Below are 27,727 nucleotides of genomic sequence, written 5' to 3'. Positions count from 1 at the left end.
ACATCAGATTTGCTACAGCTTATGACTAGCCTCACAAATCCCTTTTTCCATTAATCAACACTTTATAGAGAAGAGGAGATAAACAGTTATTTTTACCATTCATTCAACCGGTTTGCAGGGATGGTGGAAGCATTGCCTGAGGCAGGGTGGGAAAGGCAAGGTGCTCAGGGAGGACACAGAAAGACCCACCCAAATGCAGCTACACTGAAAAGTTCAGGCGACAACTTGTGGTCATGAAGCGATCTTTTCCAGCAGTCCCATCAGCTCTCAAGTTTCCCCTCTTAGGGAGGAAAAAGCTCCCCATGTCCCATGATCCTGTACATGCCTAATCCTGTCACCCACAGCCGTCAGCAAAGAGGGCAAGGCAGATTATTCAAAGAGAATAGCAGTTAACATCCCAGTGCCAAATCCATTCTTAGCTGAAAGAGACTTTACCCAGAGGGGCCTCTAACCCTCCTTAGTTGGGCCTCTAACCCAAGGTCAGTCAACTGTCCTTGCCTTTTAAGAAGAGGGACCTCTAACCTACTCTGTCTTAGGAGAGACCCTAACTCCCCTAAGTTAGGCCTGTTACCAAATCCCATTCTTTACCTGGGTATACACACCCCACTTACCCAAAGTTGGCTGATCACTGCTGCAGTCTATTTCCTTTGGGTCGGAGGTCTCCTCAGTATCGGCCCTTTTGTGGTTTATAAGAAGAATGTTACCGGACCCCATCACTTACCCAAAGTTAGCCTCTGAGTTGGGGGTGGGGGTTTTCTCACTACAGTCCCTTCAGTCGTCACACGAAAGATGTTACAGGAAAGGGGTCTGGATGGAGACCCCAAGAGAGGGTTCTTGGATCTCGCACAAGAGTGAATTCAGGGCAAGGCCATAAAGTGAAAGCAAGTTTATTAAGAAAGTAAAGGAGTAGGCCAGGCGCAGTGGCTCACACCTGTAATCCCAGCACTTTGGGAGGCCAAGGTGGGTGGATCATGAGGTCAGGAGTTAAAGACCAGCCTGGTCAAGATGTTGAAACCCCACCTCTACTAGAAATACAAAAATTAGCTGGATGTGGTGGCACGCACCCGTAGTCCCAGACACTCAGGAGGCTGAGGCAGAAGAATCACTTGAACCCAGGAGGTGGAGGTTGCAGTGAGTCGAGATCATGCAACTGTACTCCAGCCTGGGCAACACAGCATGACTCTGTCTCAAAAACAAACAAACAAACCAAGAAAACAAAACAAAACAAACAGTAAAGGAGTAAAAGAATGGCTACTCCATAGACAGCAGCCCCAAGGACTGCTGGCTGCCCAGTTTTATGGTTATTTCCTGATGATATGCTAAACAAGGAGTGGATTATTTCTGCTCCCCTTTTTAGACCATATAGGGCAACTCCCTGCATTGCCATGGCATTGTAAACTGCCATAGCACTGGTGGGAGTGTAGCATTGAGGACGACCAGAGGTCACTCTCATCACCATCTTGGTTTTGGGGGATTTATTGCAACGTGTTTTATCAGCAAGGTCTTTATGATCTGTATTTTGTGCAACCTCCTATCTCATCCTGTGACTTAGAATGTCTTAAATATCTGGGAATGCAGCCCAATAGGTCTCAGCCTCATTTTACTCAGCTCCTATTCAAGGTGGAGTTGCTCTGGTTTAAATTCCTCTGACAGTTGTCCCCACTTTCAGTTGTTCCATGTTTCCAGACCAAACCAAAGTATACCTCACATATACTGACTGGTGTCTTATGTCTCCCTAAAACATATGAAACTAAGCTGTAACCAAACCACAATGGGCACATGTACTCAGAATCTCCTGAGGCTGTGTCATGGGTCATGGTTCTCACATTTGGCTTAGAATAAATCCCTTCAGATATTTTACAGAGTTTGGCTTTTTTTTTTTTTTTTTTTTTTTCTTGGCAACAAGTTCCTCATTGCAATTAACCTTAAACAAACTACTGTTTCTTATTGTATCAAAGAAATACAATTATCTGAAAAAGCTCTAAATATGCCTCCTTTTTCCAATTACTAATTTGTGAGGCTGGGGTTTGTTCATGAAGTTTAGCCAAGACATTTTGATTGAATGCAGACTCAGATTTGAGATCTACTAAGCCAGACATTAAAGAAGTTTGCAAACATATAAAACAATGCCAATCTTGTACATATTTATCTTTTGTCTTGGGGAATATATTATGAGAGTTTGGCTGTGGTTATTATATGCTGCAATAGTTTTTAGGGGCTTACTGGCTTACTTTCCCCATTGCTTTGTAAATGATTCCAACTCTTAATTGAATCCAATTTATTTGTTTCTTCTAGTAACATCTATCCCCCTCTGATCATTTCCTGAGGTTTCCTAAATGTTCTTTTGTCTTAAGACATAGCCCCACAACCTCTTTTATCTCTTCGGCTTTAAAATAGCCCTCAAGACTCACACAGAAGGAAGACCACGTGAGGACACAGAAGGAAAAGTTCTGGAGAGAGGACTTAGAAGAAATCAAATCTGTTAACACCTTGACCCTAGACTTCTGGCCTCCAAAACTGTGAGAAAACAAATTTCTGCCATGTAAGCCAATAAAATAAAATAAAATATTTTTAGAACAACAAAATAAAATGAAAATAAAAAAGCAGTAGCAATTCCAGCAGACCTTGCCCATCCATCTCTGTTGTATTTTCTGCTTGCCAATTTTCCTAACCTGCTTCACATAAATTCATTAGACACCCGGTGGGGTGGCACAGTGGTGAAGGTCTGTCCCTGCAGCTGTCACTACTCAATCCAACTTAATCTAACTTAATTTCAGAGATTCTCTTGTTTTAGGTAGTCTCTAGCTAACTGTATTCTCCTTCCATTGATGGAGCTACTTCTATCTTACTTTTTACAAGAATTAATTGCACCAGTTTCTGTTGCTGCCGGGCATTTGTTCAGGGCCCTTTCTGCCTGTAGAATCTTCCTCACTAACGAGGGCTGTGATCTATCTTGACAAGAGAAGGAGCCTTTTTCACGCTCTTCAGCTGTTTGAGACTTTTCCACTTCTCCCTAGAGATGCTAATTTTTCTAGCCAAGAAACTGCTGTTTCCGTATCTCCTTCTGGGTTTAAATATACTTCCTCTGTTTAAAATCAGGGCTGGAAGTAAATTAAGCATAGAATGGCTTGAATTCATGTGACTCACCAATCTGTGTCTCAGGGTAATTGTTTTTCAGTGATTTCCCAGGGGAAGTAATGCTGGTCACCTCTGGAACAGAGTTTTACAGGTTTAATGAGCTCTTCTGTTTTTTTCATCCAAATACTCATCAACACTGCCAAGAAATGCTTCGTTTTCCACTGGTGTCACATGGAATAGAGCTGTGTGTTCAAAGGTTCTGGCACTGCCACTGGGCCACATGCCAGTCCTGGGGGGTGGAATATGTCCTATCTTCTCAGGAGATCAACACCAAGAATCACCCTCTTATTTACATAGTTTAAAAAGATTAATTTCAACATAAAGAGTGCATAGTTAACCGTTTCCCACATGGTAACTAAGAGCCCAGCCTCTGAAGCCAGATTTCCCGAGTCAAATTCTACTTACATCACTTTACTATCTGGGTATTTGTGGGTAATTTACTTAACTTCTCTATTCCTTGGTTATTTCATCTATAAAAATGGAAATCATGGTAAATCCTACCTTTCTGTGAAGACTGAGTTAAAATGTGTAACATACTTATAGAATAGTACCTGGCACACAGAAAGCATCGTGTTAGAACTAGCTAATGTTAGGGAGGGATTGGTGTTGGAGCACGGATATAATTCTAAGTGACAGAGGCCATATGTGACAGAAATGCACACTAAAAATTGTAGTTTTCCTTGATCTCCATGTGTTCAAAGCACCAGAAACCAGTTGGTGAAGACAGGCTTCCAGTCCAGCACTGGCCTCCTAGTGAGGACTGCCAGGCCATGGAAACTGGGCCTAGAGTCACACCCACTAGCCCTCTCTGCCCAGGGCAGAATCCAACCAGGAGTGACAATGACCACGGCACGGTGGATGTCACATCATCTAATGTTGCTAACCTAGGTCTGGATAGTTGATTTGCCCCAGTGTATGGGTACGTGAAAGAATCCAGTCTTGTGAAAATATGCTGCATAACAAGAAAAAGGAAACACAATGAAGACGCAGGGTCTTGATCAATTTCATGATATAAAATGAAAATGTGTCCAAACCCAGCCAGAGCCAGTCACATGTCACTGTACTGTGATCACCTCCACATGCTTGCCTGTCCCATTTCAACTTGGGTGTTTAAGGGCAAGACCCAGTCTTCTTCATCTTTATAACTAAGGAATAACAATAAAGAAAGCTCGTTGGAGAGCTGGGGTTGTGCTTGAAGCATTGTTTCAGACACATAAAGTTTAAGGTGCATATTAGATGTCTGTGTGAAGAAACGAAGAAATGGAAGAAAGAGAAAAGACGGAGAAATAAAAATATGCCAAAATGCAAATTTTATCATTGATTAAAGTTGAGAACTAACAAATAGTGTCTAAATGCACAGTTCTAAGACTGTGCACATAGTCACCCTGCGGCACCACAGTGAATCCATAGGAATGCCATGGGGGATTTCACAAAAGACATACAAATGGCCAATAAGCACATGAAAAGATGCTCAGATCATTAGGCAGTAAGGAATTGTAATTAAATCCACAATGAGACACCATTTAACACCCACTAAAATAGCTGTAACAACAACAGGAGCAGACCAAAACTAATGCTGGCGAGGGTGCGGAGAAACCGGAACTTCGCACATTGCTGATGAGACTGTAAGCCTGTGCACTTGCGGAAACAGTTTGCAGTTTCTCAGAACAATCAAACATAAACTGCCATCAGTCAGCGAGTCCCTGCCATCAGTCAGTGAGCCCCTGCCATCCTCCCTAAGGTCTCTTGCTCCTTGATGCCCATTTGATGCCCATCCACACCTCCTGAATCTGTTTCCAGCTTTTTAAGCCTTTGATTGCCACTTATCCTTGGATTTTCCATTCAAATAAAGTAAGTGCCAATGAGGAGAAGCAGCTACTGAAACGAGTATCTGAGTATCTCCCAGTCTTAAAGTCAGGAGAGATGCCCGCAATCATTTGACGCAGAGGGTCCCTTAAGGGCACACGTTTACACATCCTCTATGGACCTTGATCTCCAGGCCCCAGACTGGGGAAGAACTTACACAGAAGTCACATTTCCTAGAGAAAAGCAGGGAACCGAGGAAGGCGACGGCTTGTCAGCTCCACTCAGGATGAACAGACAAGAGGGACCGAGTTATCAATTACCATCTGAAAAGGGAACTGGGAAATACTGCTCAAGAATGAGGCTGCATAACCTCTGTGACACTTTTTAAGCTCTGCAATTGCCCAGTGTTTGCTTATTTTTACTATCCATTGCTTCCTTCCTCACTGTGACTGTGCAAAGTTGAAGACGTCTTAAAATCAGACAGTAAAAGCCCGCCATCTCCTGTTAAGAGTCGCAGATGCACTGGAACATTAAGTGCTTCCCAGCGCCACCTGGTGGTCGGCTTCACTCAGTTTTCATGCCTGTTGGAAGTAAATCCATGAAATGCAAATACCGTAGTGGATCCTCATTGGCCAGCTATCATGAGACACATAACCTATTATTGTTAACCAACTTGTGTTACTGTGCAATGGAGCGCTGGGACTCATTCCTCCCAACTGCAACTTTGCCCTTGCTGACTAACCTCTCATCAGCCATCCACCCCTGCGCTCCCCAGCCTCTGGCAACCACCATTCTACTCTCTACTTTTAAGGTCAATGAACGACGGTTTAGGTATAAGTGACAAGAAAAATTCACAAAACAGCAGTTAGATTTTTGACTCTGTGGGAGATAAAATACAAGTCACACACCTACACACGCACATGTTCACAGGAGTGCTACATGCAGATGACTGTCACCTGCTGCATGTGCACTGTGCCACTGAATCCTAACACTTCTAGGCAGACAGTGACAAAGAGTTTAAAGGTTTAAGAAGTTAAGGAATTTGCACAAAGTCACACAGCTAATGAATGATAAGGAGTCATGAACATGGAAAAATTAAAGGTCCATAGTGGTGGAGCAGGGCCTGATCACAGGAAGGTCCAAAGACCCTCCCATTTCCTGCGTCCTTTGTAAACAGTCTTCTGATTAAACGCCCCTTGGAAATTTGGTCAAACCATGATACCTCACCCTCAATCCTACTCCCACGAGGGTGAGGCTCCCATGAAGCTCTTGCACCAGTCACATGTCTTTTCGTTTTGGGACGCCTGCAGCGAAGTCCTCTCTTGAGGCCAAGCTAGAAGGTTCCTACATGCCCCTGAACATCTGGAAGGCTGGGCAGGGAGGTGGATGAGAAACTGAGGAACAAGGCAATGGCAATGATACTGGTCGTAGCAACAATGCATTCTTGCTGGGACATATCCTGGGCCAGACACTGTCTCCACAACCGGGAGGTGCTGCAGTTCCTCCATTGAGTGGACAAGGACACTGAGGGCTGGGAGGTGAGGCAGTCTGCTCAGAATCACAGAGCTAGAAAGGCACAGCTTTTATCTGCAGAACCCACATATCTGACTCAGCTGGCCTGCCTGTGATAAAGTGAAAATGGGAAGTGATGTGGAGGGTACTGTCCCCAAATAGTCCCCTTCAGCCACTGGGCAACACCTCCATATCTTCCCTGATATGAGGAGGAAATGAGAGGCTCGTATGGAGGCTGAGGTGGGGAAGTGGGAAGAGACCATGGAGCAGACATCAATTTCCTTCTGGCTTAATTCATTTTGAATAGCAGCCAAGGGCCTATGAGTTGAGAAGTTATATCCCTGGAGATTCATGTGAATCCCAGGGTACAGGAGCTAGGCCAGATTCGCTGAGCAGACAGCAAGGACAGGGATCACAGCGTCTGGACCATACGAAGTCCATTAAACCATACCCTCTGCCAACGCCTGGGCATGAACACCATGCTCTGCAGGGCCTCCTTCTGATACATGAATCTAAACAGGCTGAATGAGTGGATGTGAGGAAGTGAACTGTGTTTCATATCCGCTATGGGGGTTCCCCAGGTATAATCTGACTTATCAGAAGACCACATTAATAACTAGTATTTAGGAATTAACCAGCTACTTGGGAGGCTGAGGCAGGAGGATCACTTAAGCCCAGGAGGCGGAGGTTGCAGTGAGCCGAGATCACTTGACTATACTCCAGCCTGGGAGACATAGTGAGACTGTCTCCAAAAAAAAAAAATTCAGATTTTTAAGGAAGAAAAAAGCCTCTTTATTGAACTCTGACAGTGTCCCAGACTTACCCCATTTCACTTCCCAATGGGGGAAGGGAAGGACTCCGCTTTAGAATAACCTGGGGGTCATTGGCAGGGCAGAGAAGGAAGTGAAGGTGACACGGGCTGGCCTGGGGCACAATTGGTGGAGCTGGGCAATGGGGCAGAGACACATTAACTGTTTCCTCAGCTCTGCAGATGGCTTCAATAATTCCGTAAGATAAAGTTTTCTTAAAATGTGAAGGCAAATTTCATTGATCAATCATCAGTGTCTTTTTTCAGAGTAGAGGCCACACAGGCTGTCCTGGAGAAACCCCATTGCCTTCACTTAGAACACACTCAATTCTCCAGATGTGTCAGAGAAGGCGGCTCTTGCAGCCCCCCTGACTGTGTGGCTCTCATCCCAGGCACAGCTGCCCTGGCGCTGTGATGACAGAGAAGGGTCAACATCACCAATGGCGTTGGTGCATCTGGGCTGAGCAGAAACAAGGAATGGGAAGCTGTCCTCAGTATTCTATGTGGAAAGGATAGTCTTTGTGATTTTTAGTTCTGAAAAACAGAAAAACAAATAAAAAATAGAAACAACGAGTGATTATTTTTTAAGAGAAACATTTTAAATGATACAGTTATACACTTTTAAACTCCCCAGTGCGTGAAATTAGCTTCATTCAGTGGCCCACCTTCAAACAGGAAAAGAATTACAATGAGAAGGTTTAATTAATTTAAAATGTGTATGATAAATACCTATTCAGACACCAATCATCCAATCTGTACATTCTTCCCTCTATTTTTAAAAGAAGGAGTCATATTTACATGGGGAATGTGGCCAGTCGGAGATTCCTGTCTAGGCTGAGGATGTTATCCATATCGTGCTGTGTTAACTCAAAATCAAACACCTGGAACCAAAACACAATGTTTGTAGAAAACTCAACTTTAATTCACATTTCATGGAGCGCATGTTGCCTACAGAGCACTGTGCTAGACCTGCAAGGGACACACAGATGTGAAACAAACACTTCATCAGACACTTGGAACTTCCCTGAATCACAGCCTGGATTCCCCAAACGCCCTTTGATTTTGATCATGTGACTGGTGCTGGCTTGGCCTTGGCTACATTTAGGAAGCCTTGGAAAGATGGAAATATATACTGCACTCATCTTAGTGGAATAAAGGACAAGTGGGAATAGTTAAAAGGTATGGCGGCTGGGTGCGGTGGCTCACTCCAATCCCAGCACTTGGAGGCCAAGATGGGCGGATCACAAGGTCAGGAGTTGGAGACCAGCCTGGCCAATATGGTGAAACTCCATCTTTACTGAAAATAAAAAAATGAGCCGGATGAGGTGGCATGTGTCTCTAGTCCCAGCTACTCAGGAGGCTGCGGCAGGAGAACCGCTTGAACCCAGGAGGTGGAGGTTGCAGTGAGCCGAGATCACACTACCACTGTACTCCAGCTTGGATGACAGAGTGAAACTCTATCTCAAAAAAAAAAAAAAAAAAAAAGGCACAGAATTTTTCCCACTGACTCTGCTACCCCTCAAAAACCCAACAAAACCATTTGTTCCATACACCTGCCAACTAAGGACCCACTTGGCCCTGGGACTATGAACTCTAACGGTACCATATCACAGAGTAAGTTTTCTGAGTGATCCATTTTTCTTCCTTGAAAACAGTATTCTTTTCTGCCCGTCCCTCCCCTTTTGTTGTCCCCACACACTGAGGAATAGGACCCATGGCTACAGCATCAGCGCCCACCCTGGCCTGGCAGAGTGGCTGTCTTGCGGTAGGAGGAGGGGTGCACTGAGTGATTCCAGTGCAAGGACCTGGAGAACCTCAGCCTCTCCCCCACAAGAGCCTCCCCCTCCTGAGGCCAGGAGAAAGTAGCCTCAGCGTGTCATCTGGAGGGAGTGAGGAGTGCTGGGGCTGGGGTAGGGGGATTCTTGGGTTTAAAGGGAATCGTGAGCAGTTCTAGAGGAGTCCCTATAAAGGGCAGGCAGCCTTGCAGCAGCAGTTCTGAGAGGCACTGGGGCCACAGGAGGCGGGCCGGGGCAGCACCCTGCACTGGGAGCCCTGTGCCTGCGCCACTGGGTGCCTGTCTTTTCCCCGGCTCCCACCTCCTCCTGACAGCATGAGCACTTCCTCCAGCCCCTCCTAACCCGCTGCTGCTCTCTGTGCTCAGCCCTTAGCTTTGCTTTGTCACTTCTGCTTTGGCCCTCAGGTCTCATGTCAGCCTGGTCCTGTCTCACTGCCTGGGGATGGCATTTCCCCTCAGTGTGCAGCAGACCTAATAGAGGAATGGGAGCATCTCAGCTGGGTCTGAGGTCCCTGTTTCACATTCACTGCCACTAGGCCATGGGGATCCCATCCCAGGCACTGAGAGCCACGAGGGCAGATGCGGCCCCCTGCCACCTGCTGAGTTGCTCACTCAGTGGCTCCTCCCATGGGAGGGTCAGATAATCATCCCCAGCCTATGTCCTCCCAGGGGCAATCCTAGCTGCCCTGCAGGGCACAGAGGGCACCTTAGACCAGGCCCCCATGTGGAGCAGATGCCAGTCAGTCAGCAATGCTAAATTCTAACCACTACGAGAGACCTGCAGCCTCATTCCAAGAGGCCTGTCAATAGCCATTGGAGAGAACTGAGTTTACAGCTCAGCCAAATCCACACTTTTCAGGTTTAAGGTTGGCTGGTCACCCAGAGCTGCTCTGGGCTATTCAAAGAGCAGGATGCCTGAGAAAGAAGAGAAGTGCATGCGGGGAGCAGGTGAGCTGGACAAGGGCCCAGCAGGAAGAGCGCTGTGGATACCCTGAGGAGCCTGCCCATCCCCGGGTCCTCCCATCGTGGGTGGCCTCTCTCTCCTGTCAATGGCAGGGCTATGCCCACCGGCAGCCAGCTTGGCATGCACAGTGAGACTGAAGGCACAGGCACTGCTACAGATGGGTCAGTCAATAAACCCCGGTGGCAATGCTTGCTTGGCACAACCAAACAGAACCCTGAGGATGCAGCAGTGCCTCATGGAGCTCATAGGCAGTTCGGACACCCAGAGGGACACTCCTGGGCACATGCTGTCTATGGAAATGCAGCTGTGCAGCTGGCCCCAGGCTCACACACACCTGTGCCGAAATGATCAATGGCTGCGGGCTGCCACCAATGCCTGTCATTGCCTGTGAGATCGTTACAGGTGACATCCGTGACTGGGGGTGACTGGCAGCTAAGAGCATCAGGTACTTCCATAAGCCAGGCACTATGCCACCCCTTCACTATATCATTACATTTCACCCTCACAGTGATCCTATCAGAGGGTGCTCTAATGAAGAAACGAAGGCTTAGAGAGGTTAGGCAGCAGTTAAATTGTGAGTGGGCCTGTGGGAATCCCAAGTCCATGACCCTGACTGGGTTATAGACTATGTCGTCAGGGTTGAAACCACACATAGTTCCTTCACATAGCTCCAAAAATAGATTTCACACGCCAGTCTTCACTCCTGCCTCTCGGAAGTCACTAGACAGGAGTCAGGACCAGACCCTTCCCACACAACTCAAAGCAGTGCCCTCAGGCCACGTGGGCACACCTCCACGCGACAGAAGGTGGCACCCTGTCCACCAACTGCCTCCCCTTTCTCCTGAGCACATGCTTAGGAGACACCCAGCCTCCCCTGCGGGCCAGCGCAGCCATGTAACTGATGCACATGCTCAAGCCTTGCCCATACAAATGTTTCCAATAAGATGCTCTTCCCTCCTTCCTCATCTTGGGCTGGATGGAGAAGACACCAACACCCCAGGGGAGAGAGGGCCCTAAGATGGAAAGAGCCTGGGTCCTTGGATCGCTGAGTGAAAGGTCAACCACCAACACCCGCAGTGCAGAGGCAGAGGACCCTGCTGCATCGAGCCCCGCGATCCTGAGGCCGTGTGCCACAGCAGTCATCCCTTCCCATCTAACACACGATCTGAAACCCTCTAAATGAAAGAAGGAAAACACCTACCTGGATATTCTCTTTAATGTGACTTGGGGTGATAGATCCGGGGATCACTATCACATTCCTCTGGATTTGAAATCGGATCAAGATCTGCAAGGAAACAAAAAGTCTACTATCACACAAAGGGAAATCCCATGTAGTCTAAGTTATTTGCTAACACCGTGAGTTTTATGGTGCAGTAAGAGTCCAAGAGTCAATGACAGCAGTTACTGTTACTGGCATTTACTGAGCAGCTCTGTCAATATGTTGGTAATGACAGCCATCAGCCCAAGGAGGAGGTCAACAGAATCTGCTTAATGAGAATTCCTTAACATGCGCCCAGCCCTCCCACTAGATGTTAGAACAAAGAAGACTAGACTAAATAACTTTTCTGTTCCATCTCATACTAACCATGCATGCAGGTGGTGGGGCAGAGGGAGGCCTGGAAGCTCTTCCTCTGAGTCTAGACAGGCTTGGAGACAAGAGTACATGGCTTGAGTGACTGGGAATGGGGCTGCAGACCAACTTCTGCTCAACGCTGGGAGGGTCTAATGAGTCACAGACTCACCTGGGTGAGCCAATTCCCTTCCTGGGACCTGGCAAGCCCCAGGACTCCGCAAGGATGTGAAGTCGTCAGAGAACCCCACCTGGCTCGGAACAGCCCTCCCTCAGTACCTGAGCAGGAGACTTGCTGTGTTCCTTTGCAATCCTCTGGATCACAGGGTCATCTATCAGGTCAACCCCTTCACTAGAGAGACACAGCACAGGGGGGTGAGCCAGGAGATCCAACATGGATGTCCCTTTCTTTAGAAAGAAGAAATCTTTGTCCAAAATGAAAGATTTATTTTCTGATCATGACACATGCTGACCATAGGAAATTTTTAAATGCAGAAAAGCACATCACCCCACAGTTCTAGTCTGGAGATAACCACTGCTAACACTTCGGTGAACAGGGCTACATAACATCACTTTTCATGTGTATTTTGTGCTTTTCCTCAAGAACCAGGTGGCCATGTCAGCGCACGCAGCCAGTGGGCTCTCAAGCTTTGACGCCCCCTGACTCTCAGGGCTCTCTGACTTCGCAGCTTCTACTGTACGCCCTGGCACAGCGCTGCAAATCGGTATTTGTTGATGATGATACTTTCAGAAAAGTTCACCCAAAATACCACTAAAAAGTGAATACTGTGAACATGTGGAACCTTTAAAAGTGGTTTTGAAGATGATCATAGAGTCTCTATGCATCCTCTGTTCAGGCTCGGGTGGGCCCTGAGAACTCTAAGGATTCATTTTTTCAACAAGTGTGTACTGAGCCATCACCCTGTTTCAGGCATTGTGCTATTATTATCCTCAAGGTCTCCTGAAGGAACCAAACAGAGTGCACAGTGGCCCGCCCCAGTCAGTCTGAGAGCTCCCTGACTCACTCCATCAGAGGATGCTCTATCCCAAAGCTCAGCTATGGAACGGACCCCGCCTTCTAGGGACTTTCCAGCTGGTACCAAGTTCAAACACACATGCCCCACTTCACAAGGAAAACACACAGGTGATAAAAGTCCAGTAATTTCAGCCTTTTGGGGGTTCCCAATGTTTCCCAGGTGCTGAGCTAGGAGCTGGGAAGAGAAGAATAAATAAGATACCTGCACGCTGGTTGCTTTGACTAGTGGAAGAGACTGAGAAGAAAATCACAAGACAATGTGACAGGGGCTGTGTAAGAAACATAAATGAGGGGTCAGGAGGGCTTCCTGGAGGAGATGATGCTGGACTGGACTGAACCTTAAATTAGAAACTGGAGTTTGCCAGATTAAAAAAAAAAAAAGATTTGTGGGTAAAGAGAACTGTATTTGCAAAGGCACAGAGGTGAGAAAACATGTTCTATCCAAGGACCCCATAACAGCTTCATGTGGCTGAAGCCCGGGATGTTCACAGGGATAGGGACGAATGAGGCCAGAGGCGGGCAGAGGTCAGGCTGGCTGCATCTCACAGGCCACACCAAGACCTGAATAATTTTTCCCAGGAAAGTGATACGATCACAGGAAAGGAAAGAGACAGCTCCTTTCAGCTTCCTCTGGGAGCAATGGGTTGGAATAGAGTGGGCCAGGGAGGGAGCCGAGGGGCTCCTCTAAGGACCTCGGGAATTCTACTTAACTAAGGCAGTGACAGTGATGGCAGAAATGAAATCATGACACAAAGTCCAACTTCTCCTGGCAGAATAATCAACAGACTTTGGTGCTGGATTGGACTAGGCATGTGGGGACGGATGATTTCCAAGCTTCTGGTTAAGGTGGCTGAATGGCTGGAGGTCCCTTAGCTGATCGAGGGAGCACAGAACAGCTGCAGGGCCTGGGTAAGGATGACAGCAGGCTGCGCCTCATCCAACCACGGAGAGACCTGGGGAGCATCCTTGTCAGGAGGTCAGAAGGGGACTGACGCCCTGGTGGGGAACTCAGCAAAGAGGTCACTCCAGGCTGGTTTATGTCCCTGAAGAGGTCCTGCCCCTCCCAGGGCAGTCCACTCACAGCCACTCCCTGGCTTCCAATAATAAGCCATGTCTTCAACCCCAGGCTTGAGAGGTGTGGACAGCCCCCTGTGGTCCCATCCCTCCACACCCTGTCAAAATCTCCGTTAAATCCTCCCTCAATCATCCCAAGGAAATGAGAAGGTGGCACCTACTTCCCAGTCGGACTCTGACTAACACACCATTGATGTATCCTTACCACGAGCCACCAAGAGGACGGTAAGCAGTCACGGACACACCTCTGGATTGGCAAAAACTGATCAGATTCTTCTGAGTAAGATATGGGTGGCACTCAATCTATAACAGAATCACAGCTTACATAAAATTCAGACCACTGGTGTTCAAGAAAAGCTCTACAAGAGAAGACCTGCGTCAAAGTCTTGGCTGTCACTGAGTAGCCATGGGGGCCAGCTCCAGGCGTAAGTGTTTCTGTTGTGAGGAGGCTGGACAGAGCAATCTCCAAGAGGCCAGCGGCTGTCATGGTCTCTGAGTCCATGGCCTTGGGGACGCCTACATCATCTGAATGTTCCAATACCACCTGCTCTGCGGGGCCTTCCCGGAGCACTCAAGTGAAGACTGTAACACTCCATAGCTCCCATCTCCCCAGGCCTTTATTTTCCTCTACAGCACCTATCACTATCACTTTTACTATTTGCTTATTGTCTTTCTGTGGTCACCAAGATATAAGCCTCATGAAGATAGAGATTTTTGTTTGAATTTGTTTTGTTCATAATGTCTTGCCAACACTAAGAACAATGTAGACACGTAGGAATGCTAAAAATACATCCACTGAGTAAATGAATCAAATTGAGGAACTACATGTGACAAACACCTGCTACCGGTGACTTGAATGATCATTTTAAGCAGCTAGAGAGCAGGATCACTGTCTCTTGCACATTCTCCAAACTCTCATATATAATTCCAGGTTATAGGGATATTTAAAATAAATATTTAGTGTAAATTACAGAGAACTATGAATAGTGCTTTTGCTCTCAGGAACATGCCACACTCATCAAGATCAGCCTCTTTGGAAAGCCTCCAAGAGATGCCAGCCTTCTGGAGCCTTCTGAATCCTGTGTTCCTGGGTGTCCATCATCCTATCAGAAAGCAGACCCTCCACTCCACCTTGTCTACTCAGACTATGCCATAATCATTCCCAGGTATTTAAAGTGCTGAACAACTAAAAATACTGACACAAAACGGAAGCTACTATCCATATAAACATATATAAAAACTTACGTACATAGGATTGTATACAAGGCAAAGTTAAACCACATTAGAAGCTGGGTCAGAAGCCAGGTTGCTCTTCATGGTGGCGGCCACAACAGGACCCAGGGGAGCTACTGAATGGCTGAGGGCCTTTTCCTTGTTCTGGGTGCTGAATACTTGAGTTTGTTCACTTGCAAAAATTCATCAAGTTATGTATGCCTTTTATGATTCGCACACTTTTGTGCATCTATTCTGTATAGAACTTTTTTAAAAAGCGTTATTTATTTTAAAAAATAGAACGTGATGCTCTATTCTTAATAGTCCCAAACTGGAAACTGTCCAAGTACTCATTAACAGCAGAATGGATAACTCAATTGTGGTTAATTCACAAAACAGAATACCACAAGAAATAAGACAGCACTATCTACAATCCCATGCACACAAACACAGCGCTGTGTGAAAGCAGCGAGCACAGAGGGGTTTTATGCCACATCATTATATTATCTGTGTAAAGTTCTGAAGTGAATCCCAGCTGCTGGGAATGGGAACGATGCTGTGCTCGGCAGGGGTTACAGGGTCACTGGATGTGCTGTTTACTGAGCTGGATGCTGGTCCCAGAGCTATGCTCAGTTTATGAGAATGTATACAGTTCCATTTTCACATGTGCACTTCTACTCTTCAATAAAAAGCTTAAGTACCGTATAAATGATCTTTGAACATACAAAGCTAGTCTAGAAAATACAGTAGTTCTTTCCCCACAAGTCTTTTCTCTGCATTAAAAAACGAAGTGCCTGCGTCAGCTTCAGCAGCCTGTGAGCCTGGCGTGAAGCCATCTGGTCATCCACTCTTTCTTGCTGCAGGCTGCAGGCTAGGAAGAGACGGAGGGGAGGTCCATGCTCCCGAATGAGGGTGAGGCCCCTGCCAGGACCCTAACCACTTCTGAGCACACCTGGTGACCTGCCTGTACCGCACATGGAGGGCCAAGTGCCAGCTCATGCCCTGCCTGCCAACAGTACCACCTACCCAGACGCACCTTCAAGAAAGCCACTTGGCTAGCTGCTGCCTTTAGTCACCATTCTGAGTGCTGGCAGAGGAGAATAGGCCTGTTTTGTGCTTCACCCATCCTCCCATTTCCAGAAGAGCCCTACAGAAGTGGCAGCTGGTGGACCAGCCACACAGGTTAAACTCTCTGATGCTTCCATCGGCTTACCTGGTTGGTTACAGGCTTGAACCTCAACCCAGGCTTATTCAAAAGCCTCTCAAGTTGCTCATGGTTGAAGTTTGACACTCCGATGTTCTTCACCAGCCCGGTGATCACCAGGTCCTCCATGGCCTATAACAGAACAATGACTCCGCTGGGTGTGAAGCTTCTGTCTACTGCACTGACAATCTATGTCCCTCAGCAGTTCTGTATGGTATTCTAAAACTGGTTGCACCCAATATTTTTATAATATTTTACTTGAGGCTTCAAAAGCATTTCTGCACTCAAGGTCTGATTCCAGTCCCATCTTTCCTGGCTAGGGGATGCTGGGCAAGTTGCATGACCTCACTTGGCCCGTTTTCTCAGCTTCAGGACAGGGCGACACTACCTGTGCCACGGGGATGTTTAGGGTTAGTGGAATCACAGAATGCGTCATCTAAGGCTGGCGTCCAGCACTCGACACGTGTGAGCTCTTCTTGTTCCTATTCCTCCTGATGTCTGGCCAGCATGTCTGCTGCGGATTTTATTTGTTCACCTTTCTTTCCACTGAGACACTGACCTTCTTAAGCACACAGATGCATCTTCATTCTCCTATCCCACCTTCTCCACTTACTATTTTAAGGAACTTTTGGGCAGAGCAACCTAAAGCTCTGAGCTGGTTACTGACCAGCAAGCCAGGCTGCCCCTGAGCTTCAGGAAGAGCATGGCTTCGTGCCAGGGTCCGTAGTCAGCAGCAAGTCCTGAGTAACCAATGGGCCAACACGCAGCAGTCAGTTACTGCCTCAACTCTGCAACAATCACCGGAACCTCGCTGGTGCTACATGAGCACCCTAGAGTTTAACCCAGATCTTTTAGGACATAAAACAGTGTGACAGAAAGGGTTGAGGCCCATGGGCCTTGGTCCTGACATTGCAGATACCTTAGGGCAGTCTTTGTCTTCTACTGATCGGGGGAGCCTAGCCTGGGACTCCTCCCTGTTCGAGGGTTCCCTCTGGCCTCCTTCCTGGAGAGCTTCACCCAGCAAGCTCTGTCCTAACCTCAGCATGCTTAAGCTTAAGCTTACTTTCTTCTTGGGCCTCAAATGTGACGTCCCATCCCACATGCTGGTTAGCAAGACCATAAGACCAGACGTGCTCTGTCAGCCATGCTGGAGCCCAAGTCTGAGACCCACGCCAGCCTGTGGGTCAACTTCCAGGAACCACCACCTCCTTAATTTCCTGCTCAAGACTTTACTGCAAGCCCCTGCAGTAAAGGGCTGTTTTTGGTCTCAACTCTGGAAATGGGCTGACACTTGGTAACCTTCCCCAACACTGGTCTAGCCTCCCCAGCCTGAGCTTCCATGCTGCCAACTTCATCACTCTGAAATGCCTGAGAGAAAAAGAAACTTAAAACATTAACAGTGGTAACTGCTGGGTACCGGGAAAATAAATTTTTTGATGTTAGTTTGATATGGAAGAACTCTCCTGCATTTTCTGAAAGAAATACGGTTTTTTAATCAAAAAATAAATATTTGAGAAAAAACGTGAGGTCTATAATGAGCTACCCCTTAAATAATGTATCAAGAGGGCTGCACTACACCAAACCAAAGGTAACAAGAAAGTCACTGAGGTCTCTGAGTTCTTTGGGTATTGGTTCCTTGTTTGTTCTGCAAACTCCACATCTCAGGAAGACAACCTTGATGTCTTTGAACACAAGTAGCTCGGGGCTCACTGCATCCTGGGTGGAGACCCACACAGGATGAGGCTGCCTGGTGGTATGGCTCAGCTCACCTCCCACGTGTCCAGGAAGTCCGTGTCACCAGGGATGACCATGTCGCTCTCGTCCAGAGGCAAGTCGTGCACTCCAGGATGTGAGAGGCAAAAGGAAAGTTCACTGCAGCTCATGATCCATTCTGGATGAGGAGGCTGTGAAGAAGGACAATTGAGATGTGTGAAAAACACAAACAAACAAACAAACAAACATGTGTCAGGAGACCTGCATCCAAGCCACGGCCCTGTCACTAAGCAACCCCAGCCTGGCCATGTGACCAGGCCCAGTCTTCACCTTTCTAAGAAAAGACCAATGGCTGATGGACTGGATGGCTGGCAAAGTCTCTGCCAGCCTGATGTTCCCTGTCCATCTCTCACGAGATGGGAAAGGAAGACCCCGTATCCTCACTGATGCAAGGCTGTCCTCACCCATCGCCTCCAGAAAACAGTTTACTAATTTCGGGTAAAGAATGCGTGAGGAATGCATTTTCTTCATGTCTTATAGGGCCCAGTCAACCCTCTCCTACCTCCACTGTTAGGGTCTTGTCTTCTTTTCTTAGAATCCCCATGATGATGACAGGTGAGGAATGAGTATACAAAGGTACACAGCAGGTAGGGGCAGAGAGAGACACCTTGAAAGGGCGAGAACCTAAAGTCACCCTTCAGAGCAGCACTGATGTGCAGTCCAGCTACCTCCCTCATGCACTCCACATGGCGTGTTAATGGTGAATGTCATTATTTAATGACACCTAATCACACTCCTAAGCAACAGTGGAAAAATGTCACATGTTCCAGCCTGGTCCACATGCAAGAGGCATTTTCCATGATGAGCTGAAGTAATGAACAGTCTCGCTTTAAAGCCACATCCCATGTTGACATTTATCCAAGCCTCCACAAAATTGCAGCGCGGGACTCATAGTCGGTCTCTGATCTAATTGTCCAGCATCACACAAGGCCTAGCAGTTCCTACTGGCCAGAAGACATGCTGACGATGCTGCATTATCCTCCTCTGTAATTTGCTGGGTGATCTGAGACCTCTTCCTTTTCTACCACCCAGAAATCCAAAGACAGGAATCTGCTAAAGGATGAGGGCAAGCAAAGTGTAACAAATGTCTGACCTGAGCATATACTTCTGGGCTCCAATAATCTAACTTAAACCTTCAACGTTCTGTGTCTTAGTTTTATCATCTCTCCAAAAGGGATGTTAATAGTGTCAACTTTGTAGAACTGTCATGAGAATTAAATGAATTAATATGTGTAAAGCACCTAAAATAGTTCTGGGTACATAATTAAAACAATGCTGGCTGGCATTGAGTGTAATATAGCTATAGCCATTGTTTTAATTATGATTTTCTGCATGCAGCGAATTTCAAAGACACAGACATCACTCTGGTTTTGCCCTCTGGCTATCTTTCACTCTTAGTCAGTGTGACTAATGGACAGCTGCCCACATCATTTATGGAAACTAGATACAAAGCCTTAGTTAAGTAAAGCTGTGCAAGGAATGAAGTGTTTTTTGTTATTTTACTCTAAAACAGTAGCCAACAGTGTGGCAGCATAAAGAGAACTTCTCACAGGTTGGTTTGTAAAAGACTCCTGAGCAGCAGGCACCCATTCCATTGTAGGAAGAACATCCCTGGAAGGGCTTCTCTATTTCACAGGTGTCAACTGTGTGACCAAGCCCTCGCCCAGGCAGGCTGTCATCACAGCCCGGGGCAAATGTGCAGGGACATCCTGGCCAGGACCTGTGTGAGACAGAAGCAGGTTGCCTAGAGTAGGGAAGCCGCACGGCTAGACTAGGGTAGCTTAGTGGCAGAGCCATGGCTCAGATGCGTGCTCCAGAAACACTGTGAAGCAATTAAGAGAATAAAACCAAGTGGAAAAGTCAACTACCATCATAACCCACCGGACCCTGCTGCAGGTGAACAAGCAATTATCTCTCATATTGCAAAACAGCATTTACTCTCCAAAGAGAACAGAACCTGCAAGCAGAGACAAGGCCTAGGAATTCACTGGGAACTTTCTCTGAGCAGCAGTATTTCCTCATCTGATCGCTGCTTTCACCTAAAAACCTAAGGGAAGAAAACCTGCTGCTCTCTTGGCTTGGAAAAAAAGTGACTGGCTTAAAAGACAGACCTGTGGGGGCCTCAGAGGTCAAGCCTTAACTGAGGCCAAGAGACTGCCCAAATGCCACAGCTAGCATGTGGCAGGTGCGGCCTGGGAACCCCGGCCCTGATTGCTGGTACATGCTCTCCCCACCGCAAGACAGGGTGTAACCATGGGGAGGAAGGTCCTGCAAACCGCGGAATGAACTACCTACTGAATGGTACCTTGAAACCCATGGGCCAGTGTATGAGGTAGAGGTCCAAATAGTTCAGCTTCAAGGCCTTTAGACTCCTTCTGCATGCTGTTTTCACTAAGGACTTCTTGTGGCAGGTGCACCACAGCTACAAAGGAAAGGGGACCAGTGTCACACATGCCCACCCAGAGCCAGCATGGCACCCGTTCTATAGCCCCACAAAGCTACTGTCTTGGACCCAAAATAGCCGAGTTGAGATGACCACAAATACAACATGGCAGGTTCTGACGGGAGGACAGGGACATTATCCTCAGAAGAGTTCCAGGACACCTGCAGGGAGAGGCTCCAAAGCTGAACTCCTTCTGCCTGACTCCCCCTCAAGGGAAGCTCAGGAATCCAAGAAATATTTGGTGGTTATTTGGATCCCTTGGGACCAAAAACAAAAACGAAAGTGAAATTCCTGCAGGCAGAAAAGACATGATGAAAAATCAGAAGTCTCTATCTTGTGTTTCTCATTTACACAGACTCCGCATTAAGGGTTCTCTGTTCCTAAGGCACTGTAACCATGTGGGTTAGCCTACAGGTGAGTTAACTCACACTGCCTTACTTCTTTTAGCTATTTCCTTCCACACTCCCATTAAGTAGAAAAACTTGTGATTTTCCCCTCATTATACTTTTATTGACTGTGACATAAGCTAACCTGAAGGCTCTGTCACAGCAAGGAAAAAACAAAAATGATAAGTTAAATGAAAGTAAAAGAAAGGGCAATCAAATAAATGGAAACAAACGAGCACAGTATCTTCAGAAAAATAAAAAAATGAATGCTGGAAGTAAATGTATTCCACTGTTAATCACAGTTGTCTCTATGTGGTGTGTATATGTGTGATTTATTTATTTCTAATTACATTTCTGTAACTTTTCCAAATTTCCAAAATAATGAACATATTTCCACTGCTGACTATGATCCACACAGAAGCAACTTGCTCCACATTGCAGGGCGAGCCTCAGAAATCTCCAGTTGCTCACTTCCCTACCTGGACTATTCAGAAGATATTCTCGCCGCTTGGCCAAACACACACCAAGGCTGCTCTCTTACCACCCTCTGCTCTAGCGGAGATAGCAATGGTGACTGAAGAACATTAACTTCCATAAAGTAAAACAGAAGGCAATTCAACTATAGAAACAACATTGAATCCTGAGGTATGAAATTTTAGCTGGGAAGTTACTCAGGAAATTCTCAAATCCAAAGTCTCATTTTATAAATAATGAAGCTGTGAGCCTGAGTCATGAAATCCCTAATACTCATGGTCTTAACATTCCGCTTCCAAATCAAAAGCAAAGGAATTCTTGAACTCTCCACTATCGTAGTCCACTCTGCGTCTTCTACAGGGCCTGCCTCCCAATTACCCTCCACATCCATTTCCTCTTCTCCCTCCTTCACCCACTGTGCCAGTGCAGGCCTTCACCATCTTCCATCTGCACTGCTGTTAATGTCTCCTACCTGGCCTCCTGCCTCTGCCTCAAATGCAAGCTCCTTTCACCTACTAAAATATCCTATACACAACACAAGTTGCACTCACATATGATAGAAGCTGCCCTACTTAAAAACCAAACAAGGCCGAGGCGGGTGGATCACGAGGTCAGGAGATCGAGACTATCCTGGCTAACATGGTGAAACCCCGTCTCTACTAAAAATACAAAAAAAACTAGCCGGGCGTGGTGGCGGGCGCCTGTAGTCTCAGCTACTTGGGAGGCTGAGGCGGGAGAATGGCGTGAACCCGGGAGCCGGAGCTTGCAGTGAGCCGAGATCACGCCACTGCACTCCAGCCTGGGAGACACAGCGAGACTCCGTCTCAAAAAAAAAAAAAAAAAAAAAAAAAAAAAAAAAAACCAAACAGGGCTCCTGTCTCTAGGAAAAAGCACAGCTACTGACAGGGCACAGCTGAACTTCCATGGCCCAGCCCATCCACTACTCAGCCTCACTTCTCGTTACTCCTGCAACCTGACATCATGTGGTCCAGAGAGACCAAGTGATTTGGTTTGGCTGTGTCTCCAGCCAAATCTCATCTTGAATTGTAGCTCCCATAATCCCTACCTGTCATAGGAGGCACCCACTGGGAGGTAACTGAATCATGGGGGCAGGTTTTTCCTGTGCTGTTCTGGTGATAGTGAATAAGTCTCATGAGACCTGATGGTATAAAGGGCAGTTCCCCTGTACACGTTCTCTTGTCTGCCACCATGTAAGACGTGCCTTTGTTCCTCTTTCGCCTTTTGTCATGATTGTGAGGCCTCCCCAGCCAAGTGAAACTGTAAGTCCATTAAACCTCTTTTTCTTTATAAACTACCCAGTCCCAGGTATGTTCTAACAGCAGCGTGAGAATGGACTAATGCACCAAGCTTCTTACAAATCCCTGCACCTGCCATGCTGCTTCCTGCCTTATGCCTGCGCTCAAGCTGCTCCCTCCACACCCAGAGTTTCTCCTTCAGCAGACGTGCGGTACAATTTGGAATCTGCATTTAACAATCACCCCAGTGATTCTGAATTTAGGAATCACTGTGTAAACAGACTTCATGAGGGCTAGGACTTTGTCCTACTCACCAGTGTAGCCAAAGTGTCCATTACTAAATCAATTTTGATAATGTATTGTTAATTGGGGGTATCTGTGTACTCCTACCTGAATGACCAAGTAAATAATATGAAACCAACCTGCACACAATATAATTCAGCATGCTCATGAAGCTGTGAATATTCTTGTTTATTCTGATTCAAGTATGAAACAAAGTCATCAACTCCCATAAAGAAAGTAGAAAGCCCTCCCGAGATGTAGCATTACCCAAGCTCTGCCAGCCTTGCACAGAGAAGCCCTACCTTACTGGCAATGAACAGATCCTCCCGTCTTACGGCTCCTTCCTTGATCTTGTAACGGATCCCTGCTCCAACCTCCTTCTCGTTGTGGTAAAAGTAAGCACAGTTGAAGTGCCGGTACCCTGCGTCAATGGCTACTTTCACTGCCTCAGTCACTTTCCCCGGAGAAGCCTGCAAAACCAACAAAACAAAGTGTCTTCCCACAGTCAGAGGAACCCAACACAAATCTCCCCTTTAACCCAAGCATGTGGACCACATAATACATACAAAATTAAGTCACTAATTTGGTACTAGTATAATCAGTCTAAAAACAGGTAATGTCAGAGTTATGAAGTAATTTATGAATAATCTAAGTTCCAATTCCTTCACATATTTTGGGAAAAAAACTATAGGTTATTTTTAGTGTCTGCAGAAAACTGAGCTACATGGTGTGCTTTCTGAATGATCAAAGCAATAAAAAAGTGTAGAATGAATAATAACTGAGATGCAAAGAGGCTTAAGATTCATCCTGTACACTCAGATTCCACAGCGTCCAATAATAAAGGTTGAGGTGTAGACTCACATGAAGGTATCCATTCAAAAAGAAGCATATAACAAACCCAAATGAATGTATGATGCTATAAGCCATAAGGTAGTTTAGAAAAGAGAAGAGTCACTCTAAATGAAGCTCAGGCAAGGGAAGGAACTAGAACTAGGGAAGACCATGGGGGTGGGTGGGCTTGCAATCACATTAAACAGAAGACTGACAAGGGCTTTATAGTTCACAAAGCACTTTCTCATTGGAGCTTCACAGTAATCCTAGAAGTTAAAGCAGCATAATTATCTTCATTTTATGGGCAACAGATTCAGAGTGGTTGAAAGCTAATGAACCAAGTATCCATCTTAAGTTAGAAAAAGAACCCAAGAAATTGAATGGAAAGATAAAAATATGATTAAGAATAACATCAATAAAATAGAAACAAAGATGTAACAGAGAAGATCAACAAAACCAGACGTCAGTTCTTGGAAAAACTTCAGTAAAATAAACAGACTTCTGGTCAGGTTGATGAAGAGGCCAATTTTTCAAAAAACTGACATGAATAGAAAGTAAAACATGCAGATAAAATGGACTTAAAAGAAAATATTACCAATAACTATATGTCCATAATTCGGAAAAATGATATAAAATGGGAAAATTCCTAGAAAAATTTAACTCAAGAATAAAGCTTGAATAGTTACATAATTAGAGAAAGGAAGTAATTTGAAAAAAAAGAGAAAACCACCAAAGTTTCATAAAATGTTCAAGAAATCATCTCAGTTTAACACAAACTTGCAAACAACAGAAAAAGACGGACTTATCTCAACTCATTCTACAAAACCAGCATAACCTTGAAATCAAAATCAGACAAAAATATTAAAAGTTACACATTCATCTTATTCGTGAATACCGTTGCAAAATTCTTAAGTAAAATAAAAGCAAATTGGATGCAACAATATTTATGAAAAGATAATATACCATACCCATGTTGAGTGTATCTCAGACATCTAAGGTAGGTTTGTTATTAGAAAATCTGTAATTCATCAATATTAACAGATTAAAATACAAAAACAAAAGTAATCTCAATCAATATTTGTTAAGATTCAATACCAGTTTAGATTCAAAATCTAAATTCCCAGTAAGTTGGGGGAAAAAATTAATCTGATAGAGTATCAATATTAAAAAAAACCCATCCTACATCCTTTAAAATCAGGTACAAAACAAGAACAGCCACTGTGCTGGAGGTGCTTTCCAGAAGCACCTAAACAACTAAGAAGCAGCAATTTTAAGCTTAAAGACTGGAAAAAAAGGAAAGTAAACTGCCATTATTTGCTGATGATATGATCATTTGTGTAGAAAATTCAAACAAACGTAAGGCAAATTAACAGAAATAATAGTACAGTTTAGTAAAGTGGCTGGAACTGTAATGAATATAGCAGGTGAAACAAGTAGAAAACGTAATTTCAGAGAAATATAATTTCCAGTAGTATAACACACTATCAAGAACCCAAGAATAATTCCAACAAAAGACATATATTCTCCTCAGGAAAAACTATACAACCATATGAAAATATGTTAGAAATGAATCATATTTAGGACAATTTATTAACGGAGAAGAATATCATGCTTGTAGAAAAGTTAGATTTAATATTACAAAGATGTCAATTATCTCCAAGTTGGTCGACGGATTTAATGTAGTTCCAATCAAAACCCCAATAAAGTTTTCCACGGAAACTTGTAAGCTAGTTCTAAAACTTACAGTGGAGAGTAAGGTGCCAAAATAAAAAGCCAGGACCCAGGTACACGCATCTGTCAAAACTCATCAAATTGTACACTGTAAATCTACAAGAGCAAAGAGAGGTGACCTGCCCTACTAGGTATGAGGGCTTATCAAGGAACTGTAGTAATTAAGACAGCGCCGATCAGGCACACAGATGGATCAAATGGCCCCTAATAATGAAGAGCCCAGGCTGAGGTCTCCAGACATCTCACGGCTCCCCTGGCTCTCTTGTGCTTCAGTCATCATCTTGAGAACACTCCCTAACTAGCCGCATGAGGACAGGAGGTGTGTGGAGCCAAGTGGAGTGGCCCCAACCATCCCAACTGAGACCAGCCAACTCCCAAGTGAAGGAGCCCAGCTAAGGTCCACAGAGCTGCTCTCCTGACCTCCCATGCAGGAGGTACACACTTGCTGCTGTACACCACCAAGGTCTGGTGTTTGGCCATTGATGCAGCATTTCTGGGGCAACAGATAACTGATAGATCTGTGATGTTCATTCACTATTAAAAATAGCCAAGTAAAAATAAGCCTTTGCATAGACCAGTGATGAGTGATTGTGATTAATCCAATTTGATGCACCTGTAGTCCAAGAAAGAAATAGAATATTTTGACCGCTTAAGCACAGTTTTCACTAATTTTTCCTTATCCTGTGTGCACAGAAGTCTGGACTCCTGCACCAAATTGTTGCATAAGTAAAGGGAAGCAAGAGACTCAACAGTTTAATCCATCAAGTGCTTCCTGAATGAATGGCTGCCAGATGCACGTCCTTTACTAGATGCTGAGAACCCATAATATGAACAGAATGACACTCCTAGCCTCTAAGAGTTGGTAAGCAAGTAGGAGAAATAATTTAAATAATATTTTCATGAGCAGAACTTGAGCATTCTGACTCCTCAGTAACTAACTTCCTATGTGACTTTTTATAGCTTTTATCAACAATGAAGTTTAGCTTTAAAAAAAAAAAAGATGAAATTTTAAACGCTTTTTAGTGCTGTCTCAAATCACTGGCAGGAATTGAGTTCAAAGTAGAGAAAGGTCATAGAATAGAATGGTAGTTATAAGAGGCTGGGGCTGGGGGAGGTGAGGAAGGAGGGAATGGAGAGTTGCTCATCAAACGGTACAAAGTTTCAAACACACAGGAGACACAGCTTTTAAGACTTACTGCACACTAGGATGCCAAAGGTCAACAATAATTTACTACACGTGTATTTCAAAATAAGACATTTCAAACATCTCACCACAAACAATAATAGCTGAGAGAAGTGATGGATATGTTAATTAGTTTGATTTAACCACGCTGCAATTGTACACACGTCTCAAAACATTGCAGTGCCCCCCATAAATGCACAGAGCGATAATATGTCCTTTTTCTCAGGCATCTGGACGGGCTACTTCTAAACAGGGAGGAACATGAGGTCCCAAAGTTTCCTTTAAAGCCTAATCAGCAATTCCAATTTTCCTTTTTTTTTTTTTTTTCCAGCAAGGTCTGGCTCTGTGCCCCAGGCTGGAGTGCAGTGGCGCCATCAAAGCTCACTGCAGCCTCGACTTCCTGGGCTCCAGTGATCCTCCCACCTCAGCCTCCTGAGTAGCTGGGACCACAGCCGCGCACCCCTCAAGCCCAGTTGATTTGTTCATTTTTGGTAGACACAGGGTTTCGCCATGTTGACCTGGCTGGTCTTGAACTCCTGACCTCGGGCGATCCTACCGCCACGGCCTCCCAAAGTGCTGGGATTCCAAGCCCGCACCCCGCGCCGGGCCCCAACTTTTCTTTCTCTCATGACTGGAGAGGAGGCTTCGAGGTTCCCTGCTCAGGCTGAGTCCAGCGCCGCCAAGGCCTCCACTCTGCATCCCCGCTCCAGCTCTGAGTGACTACAGGGGCTCGGCCTCTCCACCGAGCAGCTCGGCCCAACGCCGCGGCTGCAGCCCCCGAGTCTGACGCGTGGCTGCCGCAGTCCCCGCTTGCGCGGAGAGCGCCTCCGCGGGCAACACCGACTCGGTTTTAGGAAAGGCCAGGCCCGGCCGCGTGTGGGCGGTGGGCGGGCGCCGGCCAGGCGGAGGGGAGGCCGCCACACTTCTCCCCGGCCCCGGCCTGGACCCCGTCGGGCGCCCCCAAGTCCCGCGCTCCCCTAGGTTCGGCGCGCCTCCCTGCCGCGTCCGCGTCACCTTCCAGCAGCTGAGGCCCACGGCGGGGATATCTCCCATGGTCGCCGCCGCCGCCCGCCGCCCCGCCGCCCCGCACGCGACTACCCAGACACGCCGCGCCAGTTACCGCGGCGCTGGCGACGGGCGGCTGCGATTGGCTGGAAGCGCCTGGAGACGGTTGACAGTCCGACAATGGTTGGAAGCGTGAACGCTGGGCTTCCTGACTGGCTGCTGCTGTTGCGCGGCCGGCACTCTG

The 27,727-nt window shown here is 46.2% G+C and overlaps 2 protein-coding genes across 5 annotated transcripts in view; both read right to left on the bottom strand.

Annotated features, from left to right (window-relative positions):
* The window catches only part of LOC126963006 (aldo-keto reductase family 1 member C1), a 1,156,278-nt gene that overhangs the window by 86,906 nt on the left and 1,041,645 nt on the right, over positions 1 to 27,727 (bottom strand). The gene's annotated exons all lie outside the window — the stretch shown is intronic.
* Positions 7,225 to 27,713, bottom strand: AKR1E2 (aldo-keto reductase family 1 member E2). Of its 4 annotated transcripts, XM_050804874.1 has the most exons (10): positions 27,493 to 27,711; positions 23,036 to 23,203; positions 20,198 to 20,314; positions 17,889 to 18,023; positions 16,129 to 16,251; positions 13,909 to 14,006; positions 11,873 to 11,945; positions 11,225 to 11,308; positions 8,063 to 8,145; positions 7,225 to 7,798 (listed from the first exon to the last, which is right to left on the bottom strand). In XM_050804874.1, the coding sequence occupies exons 1-10, from the start codon at positions 27,529 to 27,531 to the stop codon at positions 7,756 to 7,758; spliced, it is 963 nt and encodes a 320-aa protein (XP_050660831.1). In that variant the 5' UTR covers positions 27,532 to 27,711; the 3' UTR covers positions 7,225 to 7,755. The 4 variants fall into 4 exon arrangements, with proteins under 4 accessions (XP_050660831.1, XP_050660833.1, XP_050660832.1 ...); XM_050804876.1 differs by lacking the exon at positions 8,063 to 8,145 and having other exon boundaries at positions 27,493 to 27,713; XM_050804875.1 differs by lacking the exon at positions 20,198 to 20,314 and having other exon boundaries at positions 27,493 to 27,585.

The sequence above is a fragment of the Macaca thibetana genome, chromosome 9, assembly GCF_024542745.1.
Source record: "Macaca thibetana thibetana isolate TM-01 chromosome 9, ASM2454274v1, whole genome shotgun sequence".
Taxonomy (NCBI): domain Eukaryota; kingdom Metazoa; phylum Chordata; class Mammalia; order Primates; family Cercopithecidae; genus Macaca; species Macaca thibetana.
This window is presented reverse-complemented; position numbering and strand designations above follow the sequence as displayed.